General features: G+C 45.0%; 2 protein-coding genes across 4 annotated transcripts in view; one reads left to right on the top strand and one right to left on the bottom strand.

The window, feature by feature from the left end:
• Positions 1-18,620, top strand: part of LOC111934947 (uncharacterized) — a 38,834-nt gene that overhangs the window by 15,044 nt on the left and 5,170 nt on the right. The window contains exons 2-5 of the mRNA XM_086846668.1: positions 8,330-8,464; positions 12,859-12,954; positions 14,094-14,206; positions 15,827-15,883. Of these exons, the coding sequence (XP_086702794.1) occupies positions 8,330-8,464; positions 12,859-12,954; positions 14,094-14,206; positions 15,827-15,840 (358 nt within the window). The 3' untranslated portion in view covers positions 15,841-15,883. The remainder of the gene's footprint in view (positions 1-8,329; positions 8,465-12,858; positions 12,955-14,093; positions 14,207-15,826; positions 15,884-18,620) is intronic.
• Positions 16,677-18,620, bottom strand: part of LOC111934946 (contactin-3-like) — a 93,114-nt gene continuing 91,170 nt past the window's right edge. For all 3 annotated transcript variants that reach the window (XR_015275181.1, XR_015275182.1, XM_086846916.1), the window contains one exon: positions 16,677-18,612. Coding sequence is in view for 1 of the 3 variants with exons in the window: in XM_086846916.1 (XP_086703042.1) it covers positions 18,509-18,612 (104 nt within the window). In the remaining 2 variants the exon portion in view is untranslated. The remainder of the gene's footprint in view (positions 18,613-18,620) is intronic.

Here is an 18,620-nt window from a genome sequence, read left to right as displayed (position 1 = left end):
CAATAATCCACATTTTGGTGGGAGGGTTTGGTGATGTCACCCCTGAGCCACAGGGTGTTGTTCTGCACTGGAGGGACCAATGGCAACAGGACAAGGTTAATGGTTTTAATGGAAAGAGATTTAAACTGGGTTTAAATGGTAGATTTAAACTGGTGTTAAGGAAGAATAGTTTTGCAGGGAGGCTTGTGAGGCCCTGGTTTCCCAGGATGGGGGAAGATGCTCCATCCCTGGGAATGCTGAAGGTGAGGTTGGACAGGACAACCTGAGCTGAAGCTGTCCCTGCCCGTGGCACAGGGGTTGGACTAAATGACCACTAAAGTTCCTCCCCAACCCAAACCATTGTAAGATTCTCTGATTCTGACTCGTGGTTCGGAGCTGCCCACAGTGAGACGACAAAACGCACAAAGCTCTGTTTGCCACAGCCTTGAGCTCTCAGTAGAATGGTTTTTGTGGGAATTCCCATCAGATTCCCGCTGGCTTGTCTCCTGAGGGAGGAGGATGGATCCTGCTCCTGTGCAGGATGCTGTTCACCTCGGGGGTACTGTGAGACACCCCTCTCCCACTGGGAATTCCCACACTGGACTCCACCCTGTCCCCCCATGCTGGCCTGAGGCTCCAGGAAATCTGTTTTCTGCTCTGCCTCTGCATTCAGATGGGAAACAGCATTCCCTGTGCACTAATGTGCATCATCAGTCTTTCAGAGATGCTTGATTTCTGTTTGATTCTTAATTATTATAATAGTTAAGGCACTTAACATGCTTTAGTGATTTACTTCATTTAATTGGATGTAGTGATTAGAATATCTTTTATATTGCCCTCACTGTGGTTTTAATTTAAGATTATAATCTCATGGTTCTTTTCAGCTCCTCTGGCTTTCATTTAGATACTGCTTTTCTTTTCTGATTTCATTTTGTTTATTTGTTTTTCCTGCTGATTCAGTAAACATGCTGCTAGGATGATTTCTTGGGAAACCTGAGTGGGGTTATAAATTCTTTCATTCAGTGCAGACATTAATGAATTAAAAAAAAGGTATGAAAATGATGCATGAGCCTGTGCTCAGCCTCTGGAGTTGTCAGCTGCTTTTTACAGTAATTTGGTAGAATTAAAAAAAAAAGAAAGACAAAAGAAAAGAAATTATTTTCTTGATGGGGCATATGAAATAAGGAGATGGAAAGATGGAAAGTGGTAATGTGATGTTCTGTGTGTGTGTCAGTGAGGCATGGCCTGCCTGAGCAGGTTGTGACCCAGTGTGTGAGGTTTTGGTGTTGGCCTCCAGAGGAGGAACTGCTCCAGTGAAGAGAATTCCAATGTGAGGCTGTGGGTTCCAATGTGGGTTCAGTCACAGCTGCCCTGTGCACAGCACTGGGGAGGAGGCAGGAGACGAGGGAGTGCTGAACAAGCTCATTCTGTGTGATCTGAGGAACAAACAAGCACTTCTCTGCAGGGACAGTGGCAGATTCTCCAAATTAGTCTGACATGCACAAAAGCATGTTCTTTTTTTTCCTCTTGGTGCTGCACAAAATCACAGATAATCCAGCTGGTTTGTCACTGTAGAGATATACAGTATCTGTATTTTTTTTCTCTGTTCCAATGCCAGATTCCAGGAGTCCTCCATGGCTGTAGAGCTCCTTTCAGAGGGAAAGGGCCAACACAGATTCAGGCACGCACAGGAGCTCCGAGCACCAGCAGGTGCAGCAGGAGAGGAGTGGCTGCTTTGTGAGAAATTCCCATTTGCAATTAGGCTGGGAAAGCTGAGATATCCATTTTAAGGGCTGCTCAGTGCTTGGGGCTTTGTCCAGCTGAAATCCATGAAAGTAGAAAAGTGTTTTTTCTGCTTTCCTTGGCAGCATAGGTACTGCAGCAGGAGCAACAGGGTTTGCTTGAATCCCAACACAGAACTAAAATCACAAATCCTTATCTTTAAAAGGTGCCAGGGATCCTGCTCAAACAGAATAAAGGATGGGGTCCCCTGTGCTGGGCTCCTGGTCCTGCCCAGGAGTGGCCACTCCAAGAAGGGAAGTTCCTCATCCCCCCATCCCTCTGGCACCAGCAGCACCCGGAGCTGGGGAGCAGCTGGAAACACGGGGTTCCTTTTCCTGCCAGGCCACCTAATGAAGTGAAAGCCACTGGTGCATGCAGGGCCTCAGAAAGAGTCTTTGATGAATTAGTTACTTAGCCTGTCTCATCACACCTGTGTGCCCCTGCACAGAGTCACCTCCCCGCGCTGTGGGAACGCACCTGCCCAGCCAGAGCCCGGCGCCTTTCATCCCTGAGACATGAGCTTTGTTCTGGGAAGCTTCCCAGTGAAATCACTTCAGTTCTGTGCAGATCAAGGTACACCTGAGCATGATTTCAGGTACCTGAGCCTGGCTCTGGGTGACCACAGCATCCGCTCTGACCATGCTGGAGCATCCCAGTCACTGCATGGCCATGAAACACCAAAACAGCTCCAGTGCTTGGAGCTGCCAGCTGTCAGGCCTATGGTCCATGTCTTAAAGCAGTTAAAGTGCTGTTAGGAGTGCAAAAATATTAACAAATCGTTGGTTATTTAAAGAGAATAATTTAGGGCTCATCTGGCTAATGAGGAGGAAAAAACGGAGCTGAAGGCTTGCTCTGAGTTGTAGGGAGACGTCTGAGATCAGCTGTGGTAGGAAACTATCAGGGAGCACACCTCGTTAGCTCCCTTGTGGAAAACTCCTTATCTGCCTCTTATTAGTCTTTCATTAATTAAAGCTCCAGAATTCAGTATTTTTTCTTAGCTGTTCTTTCAGCATGAAATTCAGCTAATTCTTCTGTGCTTGGAAACAAAGCTCCCAGAATGAAGTTTATTCTTACACTGTTCTTGCAGTTATTTATTTCATATTGCTGTCATGCATGGATGAATTTATATGATGCTCTGATGACCTTTAGAAATTCTTCTGATTAAATGCTGTTCTACTTCATTATGACATTTCTGTACTTGTAGAACCCGATTTGATGTGTACAGCTTAATAACACAACTAGACATGAATGCTAATAACTTTACAATTCATTGCATTGCTCTTTTTTAATGTAGATGAATTTTAAAACAAGTTTCTCTTGCTGCAGGCTTACATGAATCATATAAATTAGAAGGTAACAAAAGAACATATTAGCATTTGTTAGCCTGGATGCACAAATTTTGTAGTAACCATTTTAATATGTACTACAACTTTTCCAGCCTCAAGTTTAATATGTACTACAACTTTTCACCCTCGATTTTTCAACCAACATCATAATTGAATTGGTTTCCTTCTTGCCTAAGGATAATGATTTTACACTGATGGAATCATTATTAGATTCTAAGGATTATACTGACGATGCCTGTTTTACATAGAGCTAAAAGAATTAAAATTATTCAAGCATAAAACGCTCTTTTACACGAAGGCTACTGTAAGTTGGAGATAAATGAATTAATTACTGTGTTTAGAGTTGTTGTTAACATCCAGCATCCATAACTGGAGCCAACTCCTTGCTGCAGCTCCGTGCTTTTGGAAGCCTCATCCCAGGCTGTGCCCTTGAAGGGCTGCGGGTGGGAAGGGTCGTGCTGGAGCTGCTGCTGGGCAAGCATGTGTTCATGGAGGCAGGAGAAGGCTCCTGCAGACCTGCAGGGCCATCAGGACACTCCTCATCCACAGGCACAGCCTCCAGCAGTGGCAGGAGAGGCAGAGGAGAGAGGGGAAAGGACAAGGCTTTGCCGAGGTGTTTTACTGGGAGCTGGGTGTTGGTTCAGTTTGGGTTTGGAGGAGCTGCCCGTGCCCCACCTCGCCTTCCTGAGGGGTAAAACAGCTCAAACCGGTCCAGAGTGGGTGAGACCCAGCTCAGCTTCACCCATCACTGCTCCCTGAACATCCAAGCACTGCTTCTGGGATGGAGGGAGGGAGGGAAAAACAACCCAGGTTAAGCATAAATGATGAATTTCTGCTATCCTGAAACCCATCAACATTTCATGGGTAATTACACTTCAGGCTGCAGAAATAGCTGTTGAATTAATTGATTTTGCAGTTACATCCTGATGTGCCGAGTGGGTGTTGGTCTGTGTGGACGTGTCAAAATAACATCTTCAAAAATCTCAGGGGTGAAAGACATTTACCTCAGTCTGTTGAGTAATCAGCAATTAGAATACAATATAAATATCTGAACCCTTTCATCTGAACAAGAGGAAAAGAAGCCTTTAAAGGCATGAAATATTTTTTGCAATTTTTACCTGTCAAATATAAAAGTGTAGTGTATAAGTGCTGAACTGAAATTCAGCAAGTAGTTCTTTTCCTCTGGCTTTTTAAAGCTGGAGGTTAACTTCAATTAAAAAAAATAAAAATTAAAAATCATGTTTCTTTAAGCATCTATTCAAAATCATTTTAAATCACAGGTGAGGGAGCAGTCAGCATAACTCTGAGGGACAGAGCTTCTGCATGATTTTATAAAGCCTTTGTGCTTCGTGACTCTGCTGGATGTCACTGCTGAGGCCAGGAAACATGATTGCTTCCCCTCACTTCAGCTTCAGCCAGTTTTATTCACTCCAAAAACAAGAGTAAGGAGCTGCACCAGCTGTAAACTTGCACTTACTGCACTAATTGTGTACTGAGTGATCAATATATGAAATCAAATGCTGCATTAAAACATTATCAAACTCCTGAGCTCCTCAGCTCCTTTAACAGGGCTGGAGGAGCAGCACAGAGCTCCTGTTGTGAGTGGTTCAATAGTTTCCCTAAGCTGAGATGTAAACTTGTCTCTAAAAGAAAAAACAAGCTGACCTACAGGTAATAGAGCTGCATTGAATTCATCTCGAGCACATGTTAAATTTTCTTGCCACCATTACCCTTTTCTTTAGGAACCTTCAAAGTGGTCTTGATTAATAATGAAAATAAGGAAAAACAACCTGTAAAAGCAAACCAGGAGAACTCAGTGGCCCATCTACTTTCAACCTTCTGCTCTTTGTGTTCTCAGCAAAAGGCAAAAACTCATCAAGCTTTCTTTTCAGCATTGCACGGGGCTTTGGACTATTTCCTATGCTCAGCTCTTTGGAACAACAAAACAAAATAATTAAGGTGTTTCCAGTAATGTTAAATCAAGTCGATAGCAGGAGACAAGATCTCCAGATTCCCAACCCAGGCTCTGCAAAGCACTTATGGAACATCCTGGGCTAAATTGTTTAACCTGTTTGCTGCTGCCTTGTCTTTAAAGTGAAAGCAGATGAAACTTTCCCTGCCCTGGCATCCATCACTGGGGGTGTTGGGTTTTGTTTTGGGGGCTTCTGGAAGCCCAGGGCCAGAAACATCCCTAGAAAATCCCAGGGTTGTTTCCAGCTGATGGATGGTGCTGATAGGGACCAGGCAGAGTGCCAAGGCACAGGTGAGACATCCCTGAGCCTCAGCTGGGTGTGAATCCACTCCTTTTTCTTCCAGCTGTAAATCCCCTCCTGCCTGGCTGCTGGGAGCAGAGAGGCTCAGAGGGCACTGTTCCTTCATCAGCTTCATCATCAGCATCGACTTTGGGGTTTTCTTGCTCCCCAGAGCTTGAATTATTCTAAAAATTGGCCAGATTTCTGTAGCTCTCCAGAGGAAGAGTTCAATCTGTTGTTGCAGTGAAGTCTCATTATGGACGTGGTGTTATGTTTCATAAGGGACCAGTCTGGGAACATCTGTCATTGCTCTGTCACTGAAGGTGGAGAGTGGAGCTGCAGAGAAGCTTTAAGTTGAGTTTGGGGGATGATCAGGGACTTGCTGAGGCCTTGCCATGTGCCCCATTAAAGGGCTGCTGTCAGAGGCCAAGCAGGCAGAAAAATGTTCCTTCCTCAGCTGCTGGGCCCTCTGGTGAGTTCATCCTAACTTCCAACCTTGGATAGAGAATTAAACTGGGAGGTGGAAAAGGGGATGTCTTGTCTTGGGGATGCTGTGGTGACTTGTGAGGGTGTCCATGTGCACAGAGGAAAGGAGCTGGGTCCCTGATCTGGCACCCAGTGCCCCAAATTATCCCAAGGGCTCTGCAGGGAATGTGCTGGAGCCCGGCTGTGTGACTGGAGCAGCCAAATCTGCTGCACCACTAAAGAAATCCTGGCCCACAGGCTTGGAGAAGACCTTTTCCTTGGCACAGGTGATCCCAGAGGGGGCCTGTATCAGGAATGTCCAAGGGAAGGAGGTGTTCCTGGGGACTTTGGGCAGAGCTGTGTGTTGCTGGGGTTGGGATGTGTGGGACTGGCCAGGATCCTGCAGCTCTTGCAGAGCCCCTCTGAGGAGCTGGGAGCAACGACCACGTTCCAGCAATTTCTGCATCCTGCAGCTGCCTGCTCGAGCAGAGAGAGCCATCAGCAGCCAAAATCATTCCAGACTGTGCAGAACTGGCACCACTCACCCTCACAGGACTGACTAGAGACAGAGATCTCCTGTTGCTCTCAGGCCATGCCTTGAGTAATCTGGGTGCATTCTGCTGGACTTGTGGCCTCCCTGATTGCAAAGAACAGGATTCCCCATTAACTAGGAGAAAAGATTAATTCTTCTGTTTCCTTTCCAAACATTTCCTTTGGTGCAAGTGTGACTATTACCAAGTGTGTCTTAGAGTGTGGGAGCTCACATCAGGCTGAGATGGTGCTTTGGTGTTTAATGTACAATGCACATAGCTTGGATGGATGCATTAATCATATTCCTATTGCCTTTGTTATGGTAATGGCAGAAACAGGCTCTTGAGGTTTTTTTAATTAAAAAAAAGGAAAACGGGTTGGGCTTTTTTTTTTTTTTTTAAGATGCATTATATTTCAGCAGCTAATGAAGAGGAAATAATGATGACTGTGCACTGTAATATGTATTAGAGAACTAATTAGACTATAGTAGAACTGCTTACAGATGTCTTTTAAACACCTGCTTGGTAATTTTCAGCCCCACGTGCTCCTCCATTCACCAGAGCAGGCGTGGGAGGGCTGAGGTAGCACTGAGACATGGAACACACATCAGCCTCCAATTCTGCCTTTTGTTTGCCCTGCTCTGTGCATCTTTAAGAAAAGGATCATGTGGATGGTCACTGGAGGGCCTTTGTGTGGGCTGGGATCTCTGTTCCCTGTGGCAGGTGTTGGGAAAGGAGTCAGACACATTTTCTGACTTCCTTGTGAGCATCCGAAGGCAGTGTGGTGTCAGGACAGGAATTCCCAGCTCAGACTGTCCTGCATGTCTGCTAGTCCAGGATGTTCTGCACTGTACCTGCAGCATTTCCTTATCATTGATTTAGCTGTGAATGTGTGTTTTCGAGACCATTAAAAGCTCTAAATCTGGAAATAATGCTGGCCTTCATTTTTAAAGCTGTTTTGAAGTTGTCTTTAACTGTCATGAGAAACCACAAATATTTTCACTCTGTTATCATATTTGCTTTTACATTTCTGTCAATTATGTAAATAATTGAATTCTAAACACGAATTACAAATGTGCCCGAAACCAAGCAGACATCAGAGTTCCTGACTCAACCATCCCTGTGATTCAGCTTGTTTCTCTCAGCTCTTCCCAAAGGAAACCTCCCCTGACTTCAGGTGTTGGAGGATGTGGAGCTGTTGGAGCCTGAGATCCTGAGCACAGCCCAAATGAGGCTGCTATAAGTGAGCAGCTCTGATTCAAAGCCTTTGATTTCTTTTTTAATCTTTGCAATGAACCTTTTCAGCAGATGCACTAAGCCCTGAGATAGTCACAAGTTTAAATGGAGTATGATATTCTTCATGGAATAACTCATTTAAATGTAACCAGCATTATTTTGGATGGAACCATGTGCCACCTCACCAGCATGAGATAAATGACCAGTCCAGAAGAGCTGAAATAAAATCCCTCTGGAGGGTGTGCTCTGCTTTCTGTCAGCCTCTCCAGGAGCCCTTCCCCAGGGCATTCCAGGTGAACACAAGGATCTTGGTTTGTATTGCTGTTTAATTGCTCACCTATAGCAGCAGCATTCTAAGACATGAGCCCTATCAATCTAATCACAAACCCAAACAAAGCAGCTCGAGTCCTTTATCTATTGGCAGGCTACAGCAAGCCCTCATCTCTTACCCTCTCTGCATACACACAATTTTTCTGCAGCCTTCATCAGCACCAGGAATTCAACAGCTGAGACCAACATTTATCTCAGCAAATCCAGCATGTGTGTCTGGCCCTGCCCTGACTATTCAAACACGCAGCCACATCAGTGCTGCTCGTTTGGAAGGCGATGACAAGGGTCATCATTTTATTCTTTATCTCCCGTTTCACCTGCTCCTGAATGCCAGAGCAAGGCAGGAAACAGCATCCTGGGGAGCTCGGGGGTGTGGATGACAACCCTGCCATGCCTGGCTGTTCATCAGGGTGTCACAGGAGGATGAGGAGCAGCGGGAGGCAGAGCTGAGCATCCGTGCCCGCAGCCCTGGTGGGAGGGAGATGATGGTGCCAGCCCTGCCAGCCACGTGTGGAGAAGCCAAAGGGCAGAATCGCCGTGCCAGGTAGGAAACCTTCAGCCTAGTCAAAAATCAGTTTAATTTCTGAAGATGAGACAGGTTTGAATCGAGTTTGAATGTCTCATACTTCCCTCAGGGCTGTGTTTTTGGGAAAAAGATTTTGTTCGGCCGCTTTCCACTCACGCGGCATTTACGTGCCTAAAAGGATTCGGCTGTCACAGCTGACAAGCGCTGGAAAGCTCTTGTTCAGGTCAGTGCTATCAGAGAAATGTCTCTCCTACAACATCCCAGTGCAGCAGGGCCACTGGCACTGGGAGACAGGGACTGGTGTCAAGGCACTGTGCTGCAGACAGGATGGTGACCTGCTGTCCCAGCTCCTCCCGAGGAGAGCCGTGCGACTCTGCTCCAGATAAGTGCAAAAAAACCCCAGCTCTAAACATCTCTGACCTTTAAATTCAGGCTGCAGCGAACAGATCTGTTGCTAACCAAAAACCCAGGCTTGCTTTCATGTGTCTGAACGTTCAGGGAATAGATGTAGCTTAACATGCAAATGCTGGGCTTCCTGCAGCACGCCGCTGCTTTTCAAGCTCTCTCATTTCATGCTGTTACCTCCATCCCTGCTGTGCCTGTGAAAAGAGCCTCTCTGAGGAAAAGTTTCCCACAGACACAAAATCCGAGTGATGTGGTATAAAAAACCCAACGAGCAGTCACTTACAGTTTAATTTCTAAATGCAGTGTCCATCTGCAGCCTGGCGATCAGGCGTGTGGAGAAACCAGCCCCTCGCTCCCTCAGGTTTCTGGGTGTACATTTTATAGATTTGTCCTCATGTTGAAGCGAGGAAGTCCTGAATTTGTGAGCCAGGAGTCCTGTCTTGCCACGGGTGTGCAGGGGAAGGTTTTCCCTCTGGAGCAGCGATGCTCCAGTGCCCTTTGGTGTGTTCATTTGAGCATCTCTGTGTCGAGTTCCTGTGCTCACAAAACTCAGTGCTTTACACAGAAAGGGAAATAGATGCCTCTTGTCCCAGGTAACGAGCCATAAGAGAGGGAAAATGGCCTCAAGTTGTGCCAGGAGAGGTTTAGATTGGATATTATGAAGAATTTCTTCCCTGAAAGGGTTGTTAAGCCCTGGAACCGGCTGCCCAGGGCAGTGGTGGGGTCACCAACCCTGGAGGGATTTCAAGGAGGTGTAGATCTGTTGCTTGGGGACGTGGTTTAGTGGTGACCTTGGCAGTGCTGGGTTAATGGTTGGACTTTATGATCTTAAAAGTCTTTTCTACCCTAAATGATTCTGTGGTTCTCTGTTCAAATGCTTTTTTCCTTATCACCAATGAAAAACGTCCTTCAAGCCCATGTACAGCAGCTGCTGGGCAGGTGGGGCTCACCAACAAATAATGTTTTCTTGGCACTTCAAATATCTTCCTTGAACCTTTCTTGAATATTTAAAGCAACACATGAAGCATTATTGACAGGTGGAATAGACAAATGTTCAATGTTTCTCTAATGCTCTTTTTATTTTATTTTTATTCTCTTCTAATTTCAATTTTTTCCCATTCTATGCCACTACCATGGTGCATTATTATTATTACCATATAATCCAATATTTTTACCATATTGTCCCTCATAGTGTCTGCTTATATTTATAACTTGTCTGGCTATTTTGGCCACAGGAGACATCATGAATTCCATCAGCAATTCCTGTCCTTGGGAGCTGGTCCCAGCCCCGTGCTGCCCCAACAAGAGCAGTGGGTCAGGAGCTGCTTTGGGAATGGCAGGACTCACGTGGCTGCACCTCAGCTGGGCTGGGGCCAGAGAAAAGAGCACGTGGAATATTGGAAATTAATTGAAACTTCACAGAACTGGGGCAAAAAATGAGATTTAAACCTGATTTTCAGCAATTCAGTCGTGAAGTTGTGGCTGTATGTAACGGAGCTCATTAGCAGATGATCCAGGCCTAGAAATCAAACCATGGTCTCTGAAATCTCAGCTTTCACCCCAAACATGCAGCTGGGTGTTCAAGCTCCCCAAGTGAAAGGGAGAATTCTGATCCACGAGGTTTCCAGGAAATGGGGAGATATTGGGTTAAAACCCCTTGAGGAGGGCCCTGCCCCACACCTTCTAGCACAAACACCAGTGAAGCAGGAAAGTGGCCCCAAGCAGCAGAACCTCTTTTCTTGAAATCCAGGAGCAGGAGTGATTTCCTCGTGGGTGAGGGAGGCGCTGGGAGCGGTTCCTGGCTCTCACCTGGGCTTTCCTCAGGCTCCACCGTGGTGTCCATGCTCTGATGGCAGCACTCAGCCCTTTTCCATCCAAACCCCCATTACCCACCACTCCTGAGTTCTGGCAGCACTCACCCAGCCAGGACAGATGGCCTCTGCCTCTGGCAGCTCCAAAACATCACAGAACTCTCATCTTTTGAAGAAAACCTTCCCCAAATGGCTCTTATTTAAAGCCTTTCTCATTTCTTCCCAGCTAATTAAGTGCAAAGGGACAGCTCTGCTCCTCCCAGGGCAGGCACAAGTGGGTGTTTGATATCAAAACATTTATGGTTTGGTTTGGTTCCAGCACATCAGTGAGGAGAGATGATGAACTCGTTAGAACAAATACTAAAAATTGTAATGAGCACCCCATTTTTGTTTGATTTTACCAGAGCTGGCCAGGAAGAGGTGAATTCTTGAGAAGTATCTTGTGAAAAAATGTCTCTAATTTTTGACTGCAGTGGCCAGCCCCAATTCAGCCCGTGTTATCTCACAAATTCTATTAATAGGCTGCTGCCAGAATTGGTGTTTGTAGCTGAGGAGCTCAGAGGAGATGGAAACAAAGTTCTTGTCTTGCTTTCCAAGGTCTGCCTGCTCCAATCCAGTTGTTTCTGGCTGCCATTTCCCCTTCAATTGTCTGTGGTGGGAAACTTTATTCTCTTTTCCTCTTGTGCATCAAAATGGTTCCAAGAGATTCTTCTCCTCCAGGCTGGAAATGCTGGAAATTCTGGATCTTTTCCATTAGCTGCACCACAAACTGATTTCCAGCCTTGTCTCCCTTCTCTTACAGGAGTTATCAAATCCCTTTTCTCCTCCCCAGCTGAACTAAAAATGGCCATTTTTTAAACATGCTTTTTTACAAGCGTGCCTACATGGTAGATATGAGGAGTTCTGCCTTATCTTGTGTTATGTAAATATTTTTGTGCTTCCCAAACAAAGTTTTTCTTTCCCTTTGATCTGGCTTTCTTGTAGCCAGTTTAACCTCCAGAAAGAGGCAGGAGATTCACAGAGATTGCCACTGGCATTAGGCCTGGGAAAAAAAAAAACTGGAGAGAGAAAAGAAAACTCCAAATTACTGCTGTAAACAGCTCATTTAGAAGTGGATGCTCACCAAAGGGAAAGGTTGTCTTTCAGTGTCCTTTTTAAGCAAATTTTAGCTTAAAATAGCTGAGACCAATATAAAAATAGCATTTGCTTAGTGTGATATGAGATGAAAGTGGTGCTTTTCCAGCAGCCTGGGAGGTGGCTGTGCCCCAGACTTGTGCTGTGGGCAAGATCTCAGAATTACTGGAGTTATTTTTATCCCCCTCCATACTTTTTTTCTGCCTAAAGTTTTTGCTGATTGCTTTGGGCTGTGCTGGCAGGGGGGTGTAGCATTCTCAAAAGAAATTTTTATGACAACTTCAAACTCCTACGAGAAGAGGCTGATCCCAGTTTCACTGATTTCAGAACGTTATTTATTATTAGAGTTATTTCAGAGTTATCATATAGAGTTATATTTCCTAATTATAAAATTAGCACCAGTACTAGAGAGAGGAAAACCAGCACGTGCAGTCTGTAGAAAAAAAATGTTTAATTACACTTACGAGTTGTTATACAGAAGACATAACAGTAAAGATTTTGGCAATATTTTGGGTAGAATGACAGCAGAAGGTCTGGCTGAACTCCTGGTACTGTGCCAGTGGCCAGGACCACCAGAAATTATTTTTTTTTCTCCAGATAAAAACTTAAAAAATGTAAAAATAAATAAATAAATACATGTATATGTGTATATATATATATATATATATAATGTATATATGTGGGATTTATATAGGGCTTGCATATGTGTTTTATGTGTTTTCCTGGATGTTTATCAGGTCTGCTGCTGGTACCTTCTTGAAGAAAAAGTGCATTTATTACAAAAACCAACCAGCTGGAGATGTTATTGAGGTCATGGATGCTAAGGCAAGAGGAAGCAGTGCCCTGGGAATGTCTGCCTCTGGAATCCCAGCCAGCAGGAAAACTTGGCAGAGCTTTGCTGTGCCTCAGCCCTCCCCTGGTTCAGCAGGGCTGATTGATCAGCCCAAGGCTGCTGAAATTGGGGTGAGGGATTCATTAGCCTGGGATCAGGCCCTCAGCACTGGATACACTGCTTGCTTGAAAATAGGTAATTAATGGTGCTTTATTTTTCACGTTTCCAAGGCAATGCAAACCCCCAAGACATTGTTTTCCAGACCATGAACTGATGCTTTTGGCTGCTGCAGAAGCTCCTCCATCTCGTCTGAAGCTGCTGAAAAGGTACCAAAGCCATATTTTTTGTCATTATAGTCTATTTACATCCTATATCCAAAAAGTAACGATGATCAGATGCTGCTGCTGAAACGATCTGCTCTCACTGCATAACTCATTCAATCAGCAGAGAGCTCTGCTATTCAAATAGATAATTAGTGTTGTGACAAGGGTGACTGTAAATGCCTCAGTTTGGTGGCAATGTTAGGAAGTGTGACAAAAATTAAATTATTTGTCTGCCTTAAGCATGGCCCTCCTTGGATTGCTAATGAGGGAAATTCTTGTTAAACACACGTCCTGTTCTGACTCCTTCACAGATCCTGGGAAAATGATTTATTCTTTCTATCATCAAGGGCAGGAAAGACAGGGCTTTTCCCTGTTTTCTCTGACTGTTTTTTGTGTTTTCACCCGATGTAACAGATCATTGCTTGTGTTCCAGCACAAGAGAGAGATCCCCTGGGGACAGCAATCCCAGTGGACACCTTTCCTGCCCATCCATCTCCCCCCTTCAGGAGGAACTGGCCTGGGGAGAGCCTCCAGTCCCAGGGGAGACTCCCAGTCCCTTCCCTGCAGGTGACAAAATGCACCTGCAGCTCTCCCTGGGGCTGCAGGGCTCAGAGTTTGTCCCCACGAGTTCCTGGAAGTCCCTGCCTCACTTTGCAGGATCAGGAGACTGCCAAGGCCCCGTGTCCCTGAGCAGGAGGATGGTGTGGAAGCAGCGAGTCCCTCTGGAGCTGCCCTTGGCTTTTTGATCAAAGGAATCACTTTTATAGTGCATTTTCATTAATGGCCACGTGCTCTGGAGCTGGGTTTTGAGCAAGGGCAGGCAAACCCTCCCTGTGAGCTGCTGGGGGAGTCCAGTCCTGCACCCCTGGCTCATAAAGGAGGAGGCAGCAAATCCCTGTCCCTCCTCCTGCAGCCCTGCATCCCCAGGAGTGCGGGATTCGGGAGGATCAGGGCTGAGCAGGCAGCAAGGAGCTGGACTCCCTCAAAAGTTTCTCCTTCCTGATGGATAATTTTGGCTGTCCCACTGTCCTAGGAGGTGTTTTGAGTTTAAATTATCGTGGGCTGAATTAATGAACATCCTGGAGTTGCATCCTTTCACAGGCTCCTAACGGGATGCTTTTGATTCTTCCTTTTTCTGCCAGTGCCTTGATGTTCTCCCCTGCAAAGGGAATTAAATCTCTGGGAGGGAACGAAGAGCACAGCACAAAGAGCAGGCATGGTCCAGACCTCACAGGACTAATTATGCTCTTAAAGGGTAAGAAAATAATCTTGGGTACATTGGGAAGAAAGTGTTCTCAGTAATGCTGCATGGGGTTAAAGGCATGTCTCCCATATTTGTGCTTTTGGTAAAAAAAATGAATAAAAAAAGGAGTTTCAAAGACACTTCTTGACCTCAAAAAGATCAGTGAGGAGTTCAAGAAAAGAAATTTAATTCTGAGCGAGTTTATCAAGTTTTCTTGACCCTTAAGGATGGAAAAAGCAAAGGAAGGATGCACATGAAGGTCCTGTGAAATTCTAATACTGAAACACTCTCATGCACAAGCTGTGAAGTCTGAAAACAGAGAGTTCAAACCCCAAGCAAACCAAGAGCAGGGTGTGAATTCCAAGGAAGGCAGTGCAACGTGGCAGCTCAGGCTCTGCAGCAGGGACACAAGGAAAGGTGGCTGCTTACCCAAACACCAGGCACACCTCTGGTGGACCTGAGGCAGGACACAGCAGTGACAGCCACTGTCACCCAGAGGAAAACAGGAGATGGAGCCCAGGTTGGGGTCAGGGAGCACTGGAGCCCTCTGAGGGCATCTCCCAGGGCCAGTCCCTTGCTCTGGCACAGAGGGGAAGCCCCAGGGGTGCCAAGGACGTGTCCAAGTCTGGAGACGCTTCCAGGCCAAAGGCAGAACTTTAATAACCGTGCACAGAGCTTGCTGAGTAGGAGTTCAGGCTGGAAAAAAGACATTCTGTCCTGTTTCCTAGGCTGCTCCCTCCTCCTCAGAGACCCAGCTGAGACCTGTGGGGTTCTCAGGAAATCCCTTTCTCACAGGACAAGGCTGCTGCAGCTGCAGCACATTCCTGGCAGCTCCCAGTGCCTCTTTCCATCCATCAGCCCTGATAAAGCAGCAGCAAGGTGCACTCAGCTCTGTCTCTGCTGAACACATCCCTTTTTATTGCTTTGCAGGAGTTCACAGCATTAGCATAAACCAATCCAGGAGGTTGTTTCCCCTAAGAGAGCCGGGGCCTGTTTACAAACTCATTTTATTTTCACAATATTCCATTGTTATTTATTTCAGACAGAGCTGTCAGATGAATGCACTCCCTCATGCTGGACAGCTTGCTTTATTGCCTCTTATTAAGACATAACAGATAGAACCTGGCAGGCACTGCCCATGTCTGCCTGCCACCACTGAAAGGCAAATTAAGTCGAAAATGGAGATCTCCAATATTTCTCTGGCCTGAAGTGATATTAGTTTTTAACTCATTTTGTATTCATAGAGGATCCTGCATGTTTGTAACATATCCCACAGTAAACTGTTCAAAGGAAAGGTTGGGTTTCTAAAAAAAATTCTTACTCCAAGTACCCCTGAGCAATTCAGGCTTTAGAGCACAGCTCTGGTTTTGGATGGGGAATTGAAAAGAATGCACTTTCTTATGAGATTTCAAATATTAGTTGTGACAAGGTGCTGGTTATTTTTGGGAAGCCCAAGTCCAATGGAATGGCAGAACCACCTTCCCCACCACCTGCAGTTCTTGTTTGAGTACTTCTATTAAAGTTTTTATTATTATTATTATTATTATTATTATTATTATTATTATTATTATTATTATTATTATTATTATTATTATTGTTATTCTTTTGTTCCTTTTTTTTCCCTCACCCCAGGACTGAGTTGTTAATTTTGGATGGTCACAGGAGCTGCTCTGGAAATGCCTGCAAGAGGTAGGATTATCTCTTACTGCCCCTCCACCTTTTCCTCCTGCACTTTCCCAATGCCAGCTTGTTATTTTATCAACTCCCTGGAGAACAAAGATACTTCTATTAATAATATTTATGCAAATAACCCTGAGTTGAATTAACATGACATGAAGAAGAAAGAGAAATCAGTTTAAAGGAAGACTAATGTAGACACTGGGGGAGGCAGAGTAAGGCAGAAATGTCCATCTACAACCACCTGAAAGGAAAAAAACTGATTTACTCAAAGGAAAACTTCTTCAGGCCTGTGTATGCACTTGTGATTTGTTGGGATCATTATTAACCCTTACTGCAGCATCTGGAGGCAGGTAGAATCCACACTTTAAAGACTTCAATAAAATAAATAAATAGCTGTGCTGTGCCTGTGTTCCCAAGGAAAAGTTTTTAGTGCTGGAAAATCTCAGGTTTCATGGGAAGCTGCAGAGTGTAAGGAACAGGAAACTGCAGCAGCAAACAGGACCTGCAACTTAATCCTAAAGAGTGATACACTGAATAAATAATTATAAAAAACTAACTCTTCTGCCATATATAATTGGGGTTATAAACATTGGGGTTTTTTCCCACATTAGGGAAGAGGGAACAGCCTGACTGGATAGGTGGGAAATGAAGCCAAGGAAATGGAGGTGGATTTTTGCCCATCCTGCTGCAAACCTGGAGGCAGAGGTAGAGCTCAGCAGCCTGAACACAACCATTTCTGGATGTATTAAACCTCCAACGTGTACAAGTTTGTAATAGGAACAAGGAACAACTCTTAGAGGTGTTCTATTATCCCTCAATGTAATAAATATTTTATTAGAGCAATAGAAAAGAATGCATACAGATAACCATAGGATACACACACAACTGGAAGTTCAAGGATAAATTTCAACCTTTTCAATATGAAACAAGGTACTGGGTACATATCTCATGGAGATATAAAACTAGAAATCAAGTAAGAATACAATGCAAGCGCTGAAAAATGGGCAGTACAGGAACCTGGACTACAATTTTGTGGAACAAGAGTCACCCTTTGTTGCATGAAATATCACTATTTACTCACTAGGAACACCTGGATTTCCATGTCCCACCCACCCCCCTGTTTGCAAGTGTCTGAAAACAACACTGGTCAGCCACATGGAAAAGCAACTAATTTTTAACTCAATTCTAGCTCTCTATGTACAGTATATACAGCTCTTGCTTTCCTCAGCAGCACTTTGTCTCATCTGGAGCTCATCAGCTCATTTGCCAGCTGAATGCATATCAAGGTATCTTTTTTCTACAGTGCTAACACAATTTTATTAATCCTGGTTCTCCCTTTGTAGCTCTGTGTGTTGTAATAGTATTGTGAAATTAAAAAAAAACCCAGTCTCTAGGAGGAGATGCTTTATGTCACGTGAACAGATGCTGGAACATTTTTTCATTTGTCATTGACATTGGTCATTTGCTGTGACCTCTCCAAAAGGTGGCTGATTTGACTGAAGCCACGACTCTAGAAGTCAAATGGACCAGGCTTGGTGTATCTTTAATTTACTGCCATGAAAGAAAGCACAGATTTCTCTGCAACAGCAGGTCTGAAGTGTTGTTGTACAATATTTTTATATGCTAATATTGCCATGAACTTCCCAGACTCATGTGACAGTAGTGGGATGCAGCTGAGAGCCAGAGCAGGTGGAACAGTTCAGAACTGGTTAAAGAGCAGCAGGAAGGAGAGGTCTGACTGTCAGTCTGAGTTCAGGGTGTTTGCAGTGCAGTGTGGCAGATAAATGAGTGAGAGAATTTGGGGCTGCAGGTCTGGAGCACCACGTTACAGGAGGGGTGGCTGTCCCTCTCCATGGTGCCCCTGCCTTCCCCCAGTGCTGCCAACGGGGCACTTCAGCTCCTGAAACACGGGCAGGAGGGCAATCAAATCATCCTCAGGGTCTGGGAGTCTGGTTATGAAGGAAGAACCTGTTTGGGAAAGGTGGAGAGATGAGGAGATGGATTTCAGAATTTCCTGAAGGGTGGGTGTTTGAGAAGGTGCTCGAGATGGGAGATCATTTCTCAGCAGCAGCAGTGGAGGCCCTGCCTTTACCCTGCTCCAGATGGGATTTCTTTTGGGATTTCTTTCCATTTGGAGCAACTCCCACAGAGGGTAGCAGGAAAATGATCCAAACTCCTGGGTGATGGCATCTCCTTGGGAGCAGCCACCTGGTGTTTGTGGTGCCCTCTGGCTGGTAACAGCCACAGCTCTGATTTCATCTTCTCCACGTCAAATGTTATTTTAACAGTGCAGAACACACCCAGAACATTTCAGGGTCGCTGCCAAAATTGAGTTTCTCACTCTCCCTCCTAGCCCTGACCTCACAGTGCCATCCCTCCCCCTCTCTCTTACACTGTATCTGAAGTATGTAACATGTAAACTCCTTTGGTTCAAGTATTAAGGCATTTTAGATTCCTTTTTAAAGGATTTGCTAAACTTTACATGGTATTTTTACTTCAACTTACAGTGAAATAGAAAGAATTTAAAAACACCTCAGGATAGAAGAAAAAACATGCATTAACCACTGCAGTTTTTTTTTTAAAAAAAAGCACTTTAGTAACCAATTATTTTTTCCCCCAGCAAATGCAAATGTATCAGCACAACACGGAATTAAGGGTCAAGGAAAATATTGTTGCTAAGAAGCTGGAGACACTGAAGGTCCTCGAGACTGATGGGCCAGAACCTCTTGCATCCATACCTGTGACA

This window comes from Cyanistes caeruleus, chromosome 11, assembly GCF_971803275.1.
Source record: "Cyanistes caeruleus chromosome 11, bCyaCae1.hap1.1, whole genome shotgun sequence".
In the NCBI taxonomy this organism is placed as follows: Eukaryota; Metazoa; Chordata; class Aves; order Passeriformes; family Paridae; genus Cyanistes; species Cyanistes caeruleus.
The sequence above is the reverse complement of the archived record's forward strand: the minus strand, read 5'-3'. Positions and strand labels throughout refer to the sequence as shown.